The sequence below is a fragment of the Podarcis liolepis genome (assembly GCF_965112155.1).
Source record: "Podarcis liolepis genome assembly, chromosome: 10".
Taxonomy (NCBI): domain Eukaryota; kingdom Metazoa; phylum Chordata; class Lepidosauria; order Squamata; family Lacertidae; genus Podarcis; species Podarcis liolepis.
The window spans coordinates 19964417-19980651 of record NC_139562.1 but is presented as its reverse complement, the minus strand read 5'-3'; the positions used below and the strand labels follow the sequence as shown (position 1 = coordinate 19980651).

Below are 16235 nucleotides of genomic sequence, written 5' to 3'. Positions count from 1 at the left end.
TGCAGACAAACGCCGGCTCCCTCGGCCTATAGAGCAAGATGAGCGCGCAACCGCAGAGTCGTCCATGACTGGACCTAATGGTCAGGGGTACCTTTACCTTTACCTAGAAGATCAAGAGGTCTGGGTGTTCTTCCTTGAACATACTGAGTGTGGGCTGTCTATCCCATTTATTTTACTGGAAGAAGTGGATCAGCACAAACAAAGCAATGACGTTTTGGCTTCATACAGCTGAGGCAGGCTTTGTGAGCAGGAAAGCTAGTGTGCATATTGGAGCTGCACCTGTAAGAAAATGTTTGTTTGAGGCGAAAGAATGTGATCCCAAGTTCCATGCATACAACCCGGGCTCATCCACAGTTACCTTTTGCCCCATGTTTTCTAGGAACAAGCCTGTGATTTAAAGTGCTGTGTCTGAGCACTTTTTTTGAGAGTCCGGCCCTTTCCCCATGACAACCCACTCTGATTCATGCACACCCCTTCCACTCCTTACCCCACTACAATTTACCTGTGTAATGTATGAACTGGCAAAATATCAGGTGGCTCTTATACCTGGGATCTCTTTGTAGCAGGTTGGAAAGAGGGGAGATAGAGAGGGCTTTGGGAATGGGGAGCAGGGCAGGGAGAAGAGGTGAGGGTAAGTATTGTGACATGAATGAACTTAAGGTTTGCTTCTCTTGTATATTAGGAAACCTTGGATTCATTGTGTCTCCATCTGCTCCTGATTACTTCCACCTCTTTTCTTTACTCCTCTCGCCTCTTCTATCCTAATCAGATTTCCTATGGCTTTGGTCATGGGTCACTTTGAACTTGTCCATCACGACTCAAATCAGTACAAAAAGTCATCAAGTGTTCTGCTTTTAATATATATAATTTAGGGTGGTGGTGGAATATTGGTACAGAGCTGACGATTTAGGGTTGGTTATCCACTTTTCAACAAACAAGCTGAGAGTCGTGTGTTGGTAATGAACCTGGGGAGAAAGATGAGCTGTGTGAGAATTTAATCGTGAATGCTTTGTAACACTCTAGAGACGCAGAATAGGTGAAGTAATACCAGCTAGCAGTCAGAAATATTGCACGCTGCTGCTCTGAGAACAAAGGAGCTACTTGTTCTCTGGACTGCTTTTTGCCATTAAAACAAAATACCCAGACAGCACTTGTCAACCTGGAAAAGGTAAGAAAATGGATTTTATTTCTTTCTCTACGCTAAATGATGATTACGACACTTTTGAACCACTGATAGATCAAAAACAAAGCAAAAGCCCCAAATGAAACATTGCTTCATCTCTCTTAACCAATGTGTCTCATTCTGTCAACCTTGCAGAGATATAACCTCCCTTTCTCTGCCCCACAAAATCAAAGCAGCAGATCCGATGAAGCTTATATCCACTTTTCCAGCCACTGTACAGAGGCCCATAGAATGAGAGACTTGGTTAAGAGAGATGATATAATGTTACGTTTGGAGCATGTGTTTTGTTTCCGAACAACTAGCTTTCCAAAAGTAGTACAGCCATCATTAGGTATAATAGCCATCCAGAGAAAGAAATAGAATACATTTTCTTACACTCCCAGGTTTGCAATTGCTTTCTAGGCCAGGGATGTGTGTGTGCATGTACGGAGAGAGGCGCTGTTGGTGTCATACAGTTGGACCATATCCCACCAGTAGCTGGAGTTTGCCAACTATTCAGGATAGCCTCACATTTTATGTAAGTTTAGTGAGTACAGTGGCCTTGGTTCAGCTCTAGTAATGAACCACTAGCTGCACAGAAAAGGCAGGGCTCAAGCTGGAGTACCCCTACAGTCACATAAAGATGCACCCAGCATCAAAATTATTTAGAACAGCTCTACACCCCCCCACCCCCATTAAATCTTTCATTATCTACCCACAGACTTTGCAAATGTTTCATCCTTGCTAGACCAGGACAAAGTTGCACCTGCAGTATATCCAGTGTGTGTGTGTGTCCTATAAAGTGTTTATTGCCCCAAGCATGCATAGAGTGTCTATGCTGTGTACCTCCAGTAAAATTCATGCATCAGGATTATATTCATCTGGTTGCTGGGGCAGCTGGTCTTGTGTCTGGGTCCCCAACAGCAACCAGATGCTATCCCCTTCCTCAGGTTTGCACAAACTGCAGAGCACCAGGGGGAGATGGTGCCTCGTGTCATACTGAGTCGGAAGGCAGGTTACATTGAATATAATTACAGAATATGTCTAAGGGATTGATTATTTTGTTATCATTGAATTTTTAAGTGAGACTAATTTGTTGTCAGCTCTTGTGATTTGGGTAATTGCATTGTTGGAATGTGTGTGCAGTGCTGATAAACTACCAAGGCAGGCAGCTCAGTTTTGTTTGCTGAATACTTCTATATTTATAATGTATAATGAATACAGGTTTATCGCCTTGTGGCTCTTCCAGGTCTTGCTTTTGCTCACGGTACTCTTGGAATAGGGCCATGTGCCGTTTGGCTGGAGAGAAGGTTGCCTAGAATGCAAGAGCAGCTCTCCAGTATTATCAGCTTATTTGTTTCAGGAAATTAGCAGTGCTCCTGCTCTTTAGCTTTCCCTTGGTATCCTTCTGATGTATCCTTTCTCGTAAGAAGGAAGGAATTACAATTTTCATTTCCCAATATCCAGCAAAGTCTAATTAAACCAGTTCCCATAAGTTCTTTTGTTTCCTGCTTGTGGGTCATAGTCCTTGCCAGAGGATATATCATTTCTTTTCCGTTCATAAGAAGCAAAGAGATATTTCAAGAATAATCATTCTTCGCCCTTTCAAAAATAATCATATTTAATTAGGTAAAAAGTGAGGAATAATCTATGACAAAATATATGTGTTTCATTCGTTCTTTGTTTATGTAGGACAGATTTTTGTGCTTGAGCCACCTTTCTCAGGATGGAAACAGGGAAATACATGAGCTGCAACCATTTTGAGTGCGTCCAATTGATGCGCAACCGCTGATGGGCCCAGAAGAAGGCATAATGGGGAAGCAACAGGCTTATGCGCACTCTGCCGATGTGCGGGGGGCCAGGAATGGAACCCCTGCGCAAAATGGTCATTGCCTGCAGTAGTGACAAGCGACAAAGTTCCAGGCATTGCTGGCAAATTAAAAAGTGGCAAATATCCAGGTACAACTGAGCATTCTTTTTTTTTTAAAAAAATATTTATTAAAAGTTTAAGAATTACAGAAAGAAGTAAAAAAGAAAAAGTAAACAATACAAATCAATACATTACAATACATATATATATATATATAAAATCAACAGACGCAATACATCAAAACAAAAACAAAAGCACAAACAATTAAAAACACATCCAATATTTCCATATCTTTATCTTTCATTAACTTGTTTCATCGACCTCCTCACACCTCCCTTTTTTGTATTCTAGTTATTAATTATTTCAGCAAATCCTTTCCCTCTTTCACTGTTTTCTGTCATTTAATTGTCTTAACTTATTTTAACCTTATCTTACCATTAAAACCCTAAAACTTATTTATACTTAACTCCTTATAACATTTCTACTAAAGCCGTATAATTTCATTCCAACATTTTTGTAGCACTCATTAATTTTACAATATTTCTCTAAATAAATTTTTAAACTTTTTTCCAATCTTCTTCCACCGTCTCTTCTCCCTGGTCTCGGGTTCTGTCAGTCCTTTCTATCAATTCCATATGGTCCATCAACCTGGTGATCTTCTGTCCGAGGCTCTTAACTCTTTTCCATGTCCCTTCTGCAGATCTTCTTCATATTTATACATGCACTTTACTTTATCTTCTGCTGATCTTATTCTTAATTTCCTTCCTTTGGCACTGAGGAGTAGATCTCGGGGAAACTCCAACCTAACAATGTCTTTGTTCCTTCTCGACAGGTCAGCCCATTCTCCATAGTCAGAACTAAAGTCCAAAAGATATTTCACAGCATGTTTCAAAATCCCTCCAAAGCTAAGGGCCCCCACAACTCCAATCTCCCCCTGACCCAAATCCAGATCCCAAAAGCCAGAACATCCCTGGAGATCTGACCAACTTTCCTTCTCCAAACCAAGCGGGACTCCATCCCTCCAAATCTGGCTTTCTCTAGATTCAATCGTAAAAGGCCACAGCTTATATTCATCAAATTGCCTCTGTAAGGCCAAGGCTCTCTCCACTTGAATTACTTGAGATTCGACGACAGCTTTCTCCTTCATCTTCTCCACAGCTTGCCATGTCAAAACAAATTCCTGAATCGATTCCTGAGTAGTTTCTGTATAGGTATTCACTTTTTGTCCCAAATCCGTCATTTTTTGTCCCAAATTGTCAATTTTAATAATCCTCACATCCGTCTTCTCATGAAGCTGTTCCAATAAAGCACTTGTCTTGCAAAATGCAATCACTAAGGCTTCTTCTGTCAACATTCTTGTCAAGGTCAGTCTCTTCTCACGGTCTTTAATCTCTACAGCTGGAAAATTCCCCAGCTCCACTCCTGCAACAGTTTCAAAAGCTCCCTCTAGGGGAAACAATTTTCATTTGTAGCCATCCTTTTAAACGCAGATCCAGCAACAAAGTTAGTTTCAATTTTCCTTTTTAGGTGCAAAAGGAAACAATGGAAATAATATATTTAGTCAATGAACTTTCCCAAAACGTCGATCTTACTGGCAGCCCGTTCCCAGGTTTGAAACGGTGGTAATTTATCTTTCTTCACTCTCTATCCTGCAGGCTTAGATGATCTAAAATCCCCCCCCCCCCCGTTCTCCTGCTTCCAAGGGGGGTTTAGTAATTTTAACCGATGGAGATTAAATCCTTTACAAAAGGCTTTCCAGGCTTTAGCTTGCAACGTCTTTGCTTCAATTTATTTACAAAAGAGGAAGGCAGACTTCCTGTTTGGGACCTTCCCGTTATGATGCCAAATTGAGATGTTTAAAGATCCAATTTTCCGTTCTACTCATGGGTAGTTGTTTAAAATCCAATTGTCCACAGGAAAAAGTCAGCGCTCTCTGGCAACAGCAATGCGGCTTCACTCCGTGAAAGAAGCAGTCGATTCGAAGCACCGCGCCACTCACCCCACGTCGCTCCGGATCCCCGAAACCGGGTTTCCCCGCGAGTAGGGGAGGCGCAAAAGGTGCCAGCCGAATCCCACATCCACAGGCTTGTCCCGCCTGTGGTTTTTAGTGGGTCTCCGCCTCGCCGTGGCGGTCCAGACCCTGATTTCCACGGAGCGGATTCCTCCAGATCAGAGGAAATCCGCCATTGCCAGAGGCGCTAACCCGGAAGTCCACAACTGAGCATTCTTAAAGAGATGTTAAATTGTTGATTTTCTAACAAAAATGTGTAACTTGTCCCTAAAACCAGCCCCCATACCCAAGGACTGGAAAAAGACCAGTGCAACACCAATTTCTTAAAAACCGATTCAGAAGAGATCCAAGCTGGCTAGCGTAACATTTATTTTGGGGAAGCTGGTAGAAATCATTAAAGATAGAATCATAGAAGGGACCACTAGGATCATCTAGAATGGCCAAGCCTTCAGGTCTTGCTAAAAGAAAACCAGCATGGCTTCTGTAAGGATAACTCCTGTTTCGCTAAACTTAAGGCTCTTGGAGAGTGTCTACAAGCACCTGCATAGTGGAGATCCAGTCAACATTATGTACTTAGGCTTTAAAAAAGCTTTTTATAAAGTCCCTCACTAAAGGCTCCTTGGTAGTCTAAGCATTCATGGGAGGAGATGGTACTCATTTCAGCCTGTTAGCCTGCAATACATCGTTTCCTCCAGTTTCCATGAATTCTTCCAGAATCAGAGACAGAACAGAAGAGCTATTCTTATGTCCCTCACTTCACCCCAATCCACACCTGTACAGTTCTTTCCCTTGAGCGTGGAGGTGTGGTATCTGGCTGTTCCACTGCACTGCATTTTACAACTGTTTTCTGGCCTGGTCTTGGAGACATGTAGAAGAAGCATGTTTATTTTGCCTGGCATTTGGAAATAGTGCTTTTTCAGTTGTTTTTGTAGTCTAACTGGTTTATATTAAGTGTCTAATCAAATTGGTTTGCATTAAGTTGTAATCAAATTGCTTTCTATTAAGTTGTTCTACATCTGTATGTGAACTGAACATCTGCGTCAGAAGGTGACCTAGCAGCAAATGAATTAGCGCCTGTTACAAAAGCAGCTAAGGATGTTGTTCACCATTTTAAGGCTGTGTGAATAAAGACCTTGCATACTTTGCTACAGTTGACTTTCCATCTACAAATGGCTGTCTATGGTTCCTTGACGGCAAGGGCGCTTCCTAGAGGCCAAAATGGACAAGGTTTTGGAAGCACATATCTTTCTCTTCCTTCCCAAACAATTCTTATCCCCCCATGCACCAAAGATATACAAGGTGAGCAGGGCTGTTTATTGACTTCTTGCATTTTACTCTCTGGAAAATGCCTTCATTTTCATAAAAGACCCATTTTGAATCAATCCTTCCTTGATTTTCCTCAGGGCCTGCTGAATTTCCTGACACCCCTGCTAAGGTCACTATTGATGTTCCTAGTGCTTTGGCAATGAGGTTTTCTATGACTATTGCATTAGCATTTGCTTCAGGAAGAGAAAGCAATAAGTCAAGAGACCCTGGGGCTGGCTAAAAGAATATCTCTCTCCCTCCTTCCCTGCATAAACTGCGCGCCTGCCCTGTTAACTGACTTACAGGAGCACAGGAAACACTAAGGAGATTAACTGAGCTGTTAAAATTGTGAATTTTAACTCCTTAAGGAGTAGCAAATGCTGAAGCAGCTACATGTTCATCTCCTCGTATGATTCTAGATCAACAGACCCACAGGATTGGATTAAAATACTTTTTCTTTTTGGAAGGGAGGGCATGAAAGGATGTACTAAAGTTAAACCATTACTTAAAGGTAAAGGGACCCCTGACTTTTAGGTCCAGTCACGGGCGACTCTGGGGTTGCGGCGCTCATCTCGCTTTACTGGCCGAGGGAGCCGGCGTACAGCTGGTCATGGGGCCAGCATGACTAAGTCGCTTCTGGCAAACCAGAGCAGCGCACGGAAATGCCGTTTACCTTCCCGCCAGAGTGGTACCTATTTATCTCCTTGCACTTTGACATGCTTTCGAACTGCTAGGTTAGCAGGAGCAGGGACCGAACAACGGGAGCTCACCCCGTCATGGGGATTCGAACCGCCGACCTTCTGATTGACAAGCCGTAGGCTCAGTGGTTTAACCCAGTGTTTCCCAAACGTTTTTGGGCAACGGCACACCTGCTTACCGGAAAAAAATCTCGCGGCACACCACCATTAAAGCCCTGCCCCGTGACGTCAGCGCGCAGCGTCACGCGGGGGGGGGGGACGCACAAAAGTGAACGTTTTTTCCCTTCCCCTTGCCGGGGTGGGAGGAGGCAGCAGAGCGAGGGCAGCTGAGGCGGCGGCGGCTATAGCGGGCGGAGGAGGAGCCGTTGCCGGGAGTTGCTGCTGCTGCTGTTGCTGCTGCTGCCCGGACATGCCGGCCTCCTCCTCCTCCGCTGTCTCGCGCTCCTCCCTTTTGCGCGAGCTGCCCCGCCGCTCGGCACCACCACCGCGGAGCCGCCCCCGGCTCGACGCGGATCCTCGCCGCCGCCGCCGCCTCTCGCCGCCCGACTCGCCCGCCTCCCTCCCACGGCACACCAGCCGGTGTCTCACGGCACAGTAGTGTGCCGCGGCACACCGGTTGGGAAACACTGGTTTAACCCATAGCGCCACCTGCATCTTACTTAGGGCTCCATATATAAGCAGTCCTATATGCCACTGCTTCTCATCTGCCAAAATTTGCAAAGATGGACACAAATGCAAACACATTCCACAACTGTTATCTGTCATGTTTGGTCCTTAATAACTTCTATAAAATCTATATATCTATTTACAAAATCAAAGCTAGTGCTGGGTATTCTTCTTTTATAAGTATAGGCTGGCACTATGTTAATGTGGTTTTGCCAACTTGTTCCCCGAATAAGATAAAGCAAAAGGTGGGGGAGGGGATCCAAGACACATATAGCTTGAACATTGCCTGCTGACATTAACAATAACTTAAATGCATAAATTAATATACACTGTCCATATGTCCAATCAGATATCTAAGCTATTATAAGCCAAGTGTTAAAATGTAGAAAAGCAATGAGATCTTCAGACCACTGAGTAGTGCATAACTTTATAGCTATTTAATTAGACTGCTGCTTGGGCTGCATTTGTACAGCACGTTATTGCATTTCCCCGACATTTTCTTACCTGTTAATTTCCATCTGACCTTTCACACAGCATAAAAGCCACCTTTCACACAGCATAAAAATTTGGGGTGGTTTCCTGACATGCAGTTCTTTCCCGCTCTTTAAAATTTTGTGCGACACGGCAACATATTGATAAAAAAGCCAAGGTTCTATAATGCAACAGGTACTGCAGCAAAAAAGGAACATTAGGAATCGAGGCAAAAGCGCTAGCATTGTAACCAGTAAAATGAACACAATAAGCCCCACATCTCGATAGGCAGAGTACCATCTGCATGTGATTTCTTATATTTCCACAAATAAAAGAGCTAGGAAAGTATCTGTGTTAACAATTTGTATGGTCAAAGCATTTTAATCCCTGTCCTCCTTCCTGGTTTGACTTTCCCTTTTTATTTGCTATTTGTAATCTGTTAAAAAATATATAAAGAGGGTGTGAGCATGTTCTTGCACCATTTTTTTCTGCACACGGGAGCAATCTAGTGTCTTCAAAAGAAAAAGGCTATAAAGGCCAATTCCTCTTCTTTTTTTTTAAGACTCAGTTTGTCTTTAGAGTTTTATTTCTGAATATATCTTATGTCATTGTCTGCATTTGTTCAGCAAAAATCTTCAAGTACCATTAGAGCTTGTAGGATTAAGTGGATAGAATCAAACCAATTCTTCACAGACTTGCTAGGAACAAAAGGAAGGAGGAGGCGGAGGGGAAAAGCCTATACCCAAAAATGAAGATTAGGCTCTGATTAACACACAGTCAGTCCCATCTGTGTCTTAAAAAGGATGAAAAGGTTGCTGAAGGGCCATTGTTGAAAAATTTCCTGTTAAAATTTCACTTCTGCCTTATAGTTTGAATACTGAATGGATAAGGAACTGCCTTGCAGCGGGTAAGACTGAAGGCTTCTCTATCCCATTATTGCCAGCCATGCCTGACAACAGATCTCAAGAGTTGCAGCCATTCATCTTGCCATTCAAAGCCTTTGTAACTGGAGATGCCAGGACTGCAGCTGGGATCTTGTGCATGGAAAGACCGTGCTCTGCCACTGATATAATTCGAAATGGCGTGGAGAGCATAGGCAAGATTGTGGCCCGCCCCCCATGATAACACTAGAATTTAGAATTTCTCAATGAAGTTGAGTGGCGAAAGGTGAAAATAGTCTGGCTGGTGTCATTTTTAGATGGCCATAACATGGAGTGCGCCTTTTCTGTTCTGGAATCCTTGAAAGCAGTTGTTGGGCCTGGGAGCTAGAGATGCAAACTGCTTTGACCATTTCAGACCCCCATCTTATAGCTGCAAAACCACAGCCTGGGTTGGTGCCCATGAGCGTCATCCAAATCAATCCCCCAATCCTATAACAATAGTATAGTATAGTATAGTATAGTATAGTATAGTATAGTATAGTATAGTATAGTATAGTATAGTATTACGGTTACTATAGTATAGTATAGTCAGTTCTGCAAATTAAAAATATTTTAAATTGATTTTAGATTTCCGCAAGGGACCAGAAGGGTCTAAAATGCGTTAGATTAATATATAATCTCTTTTGTCTATTCCCATTGCTCCCCCCACCCCCATTTCCAACTATTGTACATGCCTAAGTGATCACAAAGTGTGCTGAAAGTCAGCCATCACACACATAAGTGGTTGTCCTGAATTGTTTTTGGAAACAGGGTGAAGGTGAGAGTTTGGGGTTCTGTAAGAGCATGTTTACACGACATACTTGAATTTGCTGCTCTGCGAACCAACCATAGTCTGAGAAGCGAGCTAAGAATGCAGTGCCTAAGACAACCAGATTTCAGCAAGGTAGAGGAACTTACCTGTGCCATGTTGTTTTGCCTCTTCATGCAGTCTTAGCATACCAGAGATCCCTGACCCAGACGGTTTGCTGCACTAGTGTGCCAATATTGCATGCATAGCATGTAAGGGTTACTTTAAATGAGATGCAATGGGCAAGTTCTTGCCTACATGCCATCATGCTGAAACTGGGCCTTGCAGAGAGTTCTTAGTTCCTATCCTGAACTACAGTTCCCACGATTCTATAAGAAATTGCATGGTCATTTTGCCGGCTGAAAGTGAATGGGGCCTCAATGTAATTGTGTAGGTTAGTTTGGATATTGAGGCACTGGTGCTGCCACTATTGTGTATGTGCATGCTCACATGTGTATGAGTGTGTGCGTGCCTGTGCCTGTGAGGCAATGTTTCTTAGAATTTGAGTGCTATAAAATGCTCCGGTGCACTATAGACTGAAAAGTGGCCATAAAAATAACATTGTGCATTTTTCATGTTTCTAGCCTCTTAGCGGTTCCTTGTTACATCTACTTAGTTTTATTAGGCATCAAATATGGATGTTTGCTGCTGTGGGTGGAATGGAGTTCTCAGAGGAAAAGCCTAAATGTTGCAAGAAATGGCTGTTGGGTAGGAACTGCTGAACAAATGACCTATTTCGGCAGGCTTTGAAATTCCTAAGGAAGCTTGCTGCTGAGACATCTCAACGCTTTTGGCTTAGTGAGAAGGTGGTCACTAGCTGTGATCATTAAGCAGTTAGCCGAGATCATTAAGCAGCTGACTGTGCTTAAGAGAATTGCTAAATGTTCTAGCCCAGTTCTGGACAGGGCAATTAGATTTTTTCTTTCAGTACCTCAGATTTTCCCTCCCATTGTAGAATATTATGGTACATGTTATTTCCTAGCCTTTAGTCTTCCCTTGAGAAACTTAGGGTTGGAGCAAAATGTTGGCCTAGTCTGGACAATATTCTTACCCAGGCTTCCTCAACCTCGACCCTCCAGATGTTTTTGGCCTACAACTCCCATTATCCCTAGCTAGCAGGACCAGTGGTCAGGGATGATGGGAATTGTAGTCTCAAAACATCTGGAGGGCCGAGGTTGAGGAAGCCTGTTCTTACTGTTGCTCGTGAATGGGGCCAGTAGCACACTTAGTTCTGATAGGTCCATGTTCCAATCCCAGCTCAGCCACGGAAACACTGATAAACCTTATGCAAACTGTAATCCCTCTGCTGCATTTTTCCATCTGTAAAATTGGAATGACAATAACCCACTGGCTTAAGATGAATATATACAAGATAAGTAAAAACAAGCTGGTATAGTTTAGTGACACATTATACATCAGGAGAAATTATTGGACATCACCAACTTTGCCTTCTCTCACTTCTCCCCAATAACGTGTAGTAGGAAAATACTCATGATATTATCATTTCCTTGTCCCTTTGCCATTTGCAAAATGTGTGTGGAAGGCTAATACTGTATAAAGAGGTCATTTAATGTTTAGCTTGAACCTAAAGGTTTTAGCTGTGATCCAGTGCTTGGATGCTATACAGTGCAATACAATCTCTTAAGTTTTGCTGTTGTTGTTAAAGCACGTAGCTTAAGTGCCATAATAAAATGAAATGATGAAAAATATGAGTATGAATATTGTTACATTAGAATTGGAACTATGATCTTCCCTGAACTTGGCATTCTTTTTCACTCATTTGTCTCTAATTATTGTTTCGTTGCAGAAACTGGAACACAGAGAAGTTCTAGTTGGCCTGTTGTTCCTGGTTTTCCCCTTCATACCGGCTAGCAACCTCTTCTTCAGGGTGGGATTTGTTGTGGCCGAGCGCGTCCTGTATATGCCTAGGTAATTTTCACACATTTAATTCTTTTGAAATGACAATTATGATATTTAAAAACTAAGGTCTTCAGCCCATATTTATTCCCACAAGTAAATATGTACAAGTATTTACAACTATCGCTTCAGAAATTCTGCAGAATTTGTCAAGGAACATCTACCAGGCAGTGGTAGATAGAATTGTTCAACTAGCTGTATGCAGTGATGCCGTGTAATCCCATTCATTTGTAACTACTTTGCTGATATTCGTGGTCTGCTGCTCATCAAGTGCTAAAGTAAATCTGTAAAAATGAGATTTGGATGGTTCAATACTTAGATCTACTCAAGGGCTTTACTGAAAGAGTTGCTATGCTGGCAGTGATTTTCAAACAGCTTGACTGTGACTGTTAGTGACTTCATGTAAGGATTGTATATGTGGTCCTTGTTGCTTGTACAGTAACAACAGCCCTTTCTCAAGGTGCCACAATTACACCAATCACAGTGATGTATAGGCCCAGTGTGGATACCGCTGTGACCATGAGCTGACCCAAAGTCTGATCAAAATGGTATCTTCCTAGATACTACTATAGAGGTGAATTGTTCTCTTCTTTATTTGTAAACATTAGATAGAACTGGGAAAGAAAGAAAAATATTGGATTTCTATCTAGATCTGTTACTTCAGTCTGTATTGGGTCTATTATTCTTAGAAAAACTGATTGTAGTTTAGAGTGAAATTTGGGGTGGGAGAAATGAGCTTTGGTAAACAATGGCATTCCGTTTCAAAATGTACTAGATGTGATACCTAGTCCATTGTCTTACTGTAATTTGGATTCCTGGGCATTTCAGCTATTTTGTTTGGATATAAAGCATTTGAGTCACAAGTTCTTCTTAGTTCAACCTTAAAAAAAAGGAGGATACTGGAAATGTCAGATTAAGCCACAGAATGAGATCTAGCCTGACATTTTAATGAATGAAGACAGGCGTTTTGTTGGGTAGACATCTAGAGAGATACTGTTAAAGAACAAACAAAATGCACACCATTCTGGGAAAGTGGAAAATGTGGCCTATTATCTCTTAGAGCGGTGTCTTTCAACATTTTTAGCTTTAGGCAACATTTTAATTTGCCAAGGAATTCTTGAACTTCTTTTCATGGAAAGCCAGAGGATTTTGCCAAAGCAGATGACATGCCAATAACACAATTAGCAATTGCGTGAATGACTTTTAAAAAATAAATTACAGGCACAGTCTCCCCATTTGCAGTGGGATCCTGGAATTGGAGGGGTAGGGGGGGGGGCTTTACCCCTTTGTCCCCTTATGGTCCCAGTCTGGATTGGGGACGTTGCATCTACATTCAAAAACGTTCCCAGTGGGGTAAACTGACGCTCCCCCCCTCCACAATGCAAATTGCAGGGGTAATGCTGTTGCGATGTATATCTTTGCAGAGAACACTCAATAAAAACCCAATTTCAGGGTCTTGATTTAGATTGGGGTCTTTGCACCTGCAATTTACTTTTTAAAACGATTATCACACAGCTGTTTGATTTGTGTTTCATCTGGTTTGGCTTTCAGTTCATGTGAGGCACTGACTAAGATGGCTGAAAATGACAGTGAGGCACATCCAACGCTCTCATTGTTGGGGCAATCTGTAGCTTTGGACGCTGGCAAAGCTCCCTTTGAGAGGAAACTTGTCTGCCATCATTGATTTTTTTAAAAACCGGGGAACCCATTATAAGCTTTCAGGGCATCTACAGTTCCCCAGAGTGCATATTGAAAACCACTGTCTTGATCAGGAGAAATTGGGCGATGTTGATTGCTCCCTAGTGTGTACAAAATAATGTTATGCTTATCTCACAAATTCCAATTGATTTAATCAGTAGATGAGTTGCTAAATTGGTGTGACTGAAGTTGAAGGGCTAGTTTGTTTTAAAAAAAACTTAGGCTCATTTGTGTTTCTGTAATATGGAATGAGAATAGAACACGTTGTCTCAGCAGAGGTATGAAGACGTGTCCGATGAAGAAACAGAGATGTATACAAAAATGAGAAAGAGTGATGCTAAAACCTCATTAATGTTGATATTGCATATACTAATAGTGTACTCTGTGCTGGTATTTATGTATCCAAAACCACACTGTCCATTCACAGGAGGGAGGGAACAGTAGCGGTGGAATGTGAAGGGGCACGGCTGCTCACCAAAACAAAGATGGGGAGAGCAAATTGTTGTTTGTAGCACGGGTGTGCATGCACTTGTGGGCTGCCACCAACCCTTTCTTGCTGCCCCATCTCTGACTCAGAGAGTGATATCACGGCTGATGACAGGAGTTTGGCACTGCTGCTCCACCCTCCCCCTTATCTCATGTACCACTGCTGACCAAGAGGCTCAAAGCAGTCCAAGGTTTGCAGAAGTACCGTAGATTCCGGTGTATAAGAGGACTTTTCAACCCCGGAAAAGAGGTTAAAAAGTCAGGGGTCGTCTTATACGCCAGGTATAGCTTTCTCCCGGTGCGGACCTTTGGGGGGTCGTCTAATACTCCCATTTGCCTAATACGCCGGAATCTATGGTACAAAAGACTTGGCAGTGGTTGGGGTGGACACTCACCAGAACAGTCCAGTGAGGATTTGGCATGCGAAGTAGGCATGGAATGTGAACTGACTATTGGGGAGGGGGATAATTGAAAACTGGGAAGGGAGGATAGCATAGAGTAAGTACCCTGGAAAAGGGCCCTGAATATCCACACTGCAGTATTTTGTTGCAGACCCCTATATTGAAGAGAGCACTAAGCTTCCATTTAGTGTTAGATCTGTAATATTTTCCTTTTCATGGTCTATTGCACTAACATGCTATTTGTTAATGAGCACGAGTGCTTCAAATAGGTTAATCAATTAAATCTTTAGATGTTTAATCTATCGATTTAAAGCTTGCATTCATAGTTTTAAAAAAGTACACTTCAGATCTTTTCCATATTGTATCGTGAGGCTTGGTGATTAGCTTGCCTGGTTAGTTGTCACCAGAAAGAAGATTCATGCCCATGGAAGGGAGAAGACCCTGCAGGAAAATAACAGTGTTGGGCAACAGTGGTATTGATCTACAACAGCATCACTGCATTGGGCAACTGCCACTGTCTGTTCTTAGCTTCCATTGTGACATTCCACCTTGGACACCTGATCTCACCTGTCAGGGATGCTGTGCTTGTGGATTTCCTGCATTGGCAGATGGTTGGACGAGGTGACATTTGAGATCCCTCCCAACTGTATGATTCTGTGTTTCACACGAAAGTTTAGCCTAGAGGGACAGGGGCACATTCCTTCACACTCTTTGGGAAAGAATCTGCCCCCTTCCCATCCCCCCTCCTCAGAGCTTACTATGCCTCTGGCAGCCAGGAGCTCTTGCTTTCAGCTCTTGATTGCTGGGTCCTGAATTTCCTTGGGAGAAAATGGTCCATGCCTCAGATCGACAGAGAACTGGAACTTAAATCTAAAATGAAAAATGTGCATGGCAGCCAATTCCTATGTTATGTTTAAAATGGATAGATCTTGTTTGTTGTTCCAAGGTTCCCCCAGGAAAAGGGAGGTGTGCTCTGCTCCGAAAAGTGATACAGGCCTAGAATATTGAGGGGGCTAAATATGACTGCTCACAAGACTGAATAGTGAGCAATGATCTCTTTTGTTTTATTTCGAACACAGTCTTGCGGCACTCTCCTCAAACAAGAATTTGTAGCCACTGCAAAGCAAGAAAGATTCCTCCCACCCCCTCTTTATAATTTTGCTCCAAGGGAGAGCCTGGAAATAAAACGATTGAGCAAATAATGAGAGCAGGGACGTATAACATTATTGAGAACTTTCTTTAGCAGCAGTTTCGTCTCTTGCCAAGCACAATATTCATTTCTTGGATTTTGTTTCCACCTCTGCTCTTAAGTCTCAGTTATTGAATTAGAATAAGACGAGGATATCTAACCAGTGTGGTTGGGGGCAATGAACCAATAGGTATGTAGTGGTCCTTTAAAGCTTTCTTTGGCCTTCTTTTCCGAATGAAACATCTTTTAATAAAAAATTCTGTTCGTGTAAATGCAGAGGACAGTGTAACAGTCTCTGCCAAATTCTGGGAAAGCAGCAGTGAAGTGGCTAGAAGCCTTTACATAGCAGTTGGATGTTGTTAGACCTGAGCTTCAGGGCCAAGTTACATGTTGTGTGGAAGATCTGTGACTGTCTCCCAAATTTACAAATTCTCATATTTTAAATTGTACTATTGTGCTTTTGGGGAAAAAAAATCTTGTATAAAAGCTTGCATTGCATCCCTCTGGTATTCAATAAAAGGTTTTGATTCCTTTTTTTAATTAAATGCTGATTGGGAGGATGGCCAGTTTGACTTGGGGAGGGGCTGCTTAACCCTTACCCTCATGCTGGTTTCCCAAACAAATTCACTTTGC

The 16235-nt window shown here is 42.5% G+C and overlaps 1 protein-coding gene across 1 annotated transcript in view; it reads left to right on the top strand.

Moving 5' to 3' along the window:
- The window catches only part of TMTC1 (transmembrane O-mannosyltransferase targeting cadherins 1), a 145451-nt gene that overhangs the window by 74479 nt on the left and 54737 nt on the right, over positions 1-16235 (top strand). Inside the window, exon 9 of the mRNA XM_083461942.1 lies at positions 11719-11840. Coding sequence (XP_083318068.1) covers positions 11719-11840 — 122 coding nt within the window. The remainder of the gene's footprint in view (positions 1-11718; positions 11841-16235) is intronic.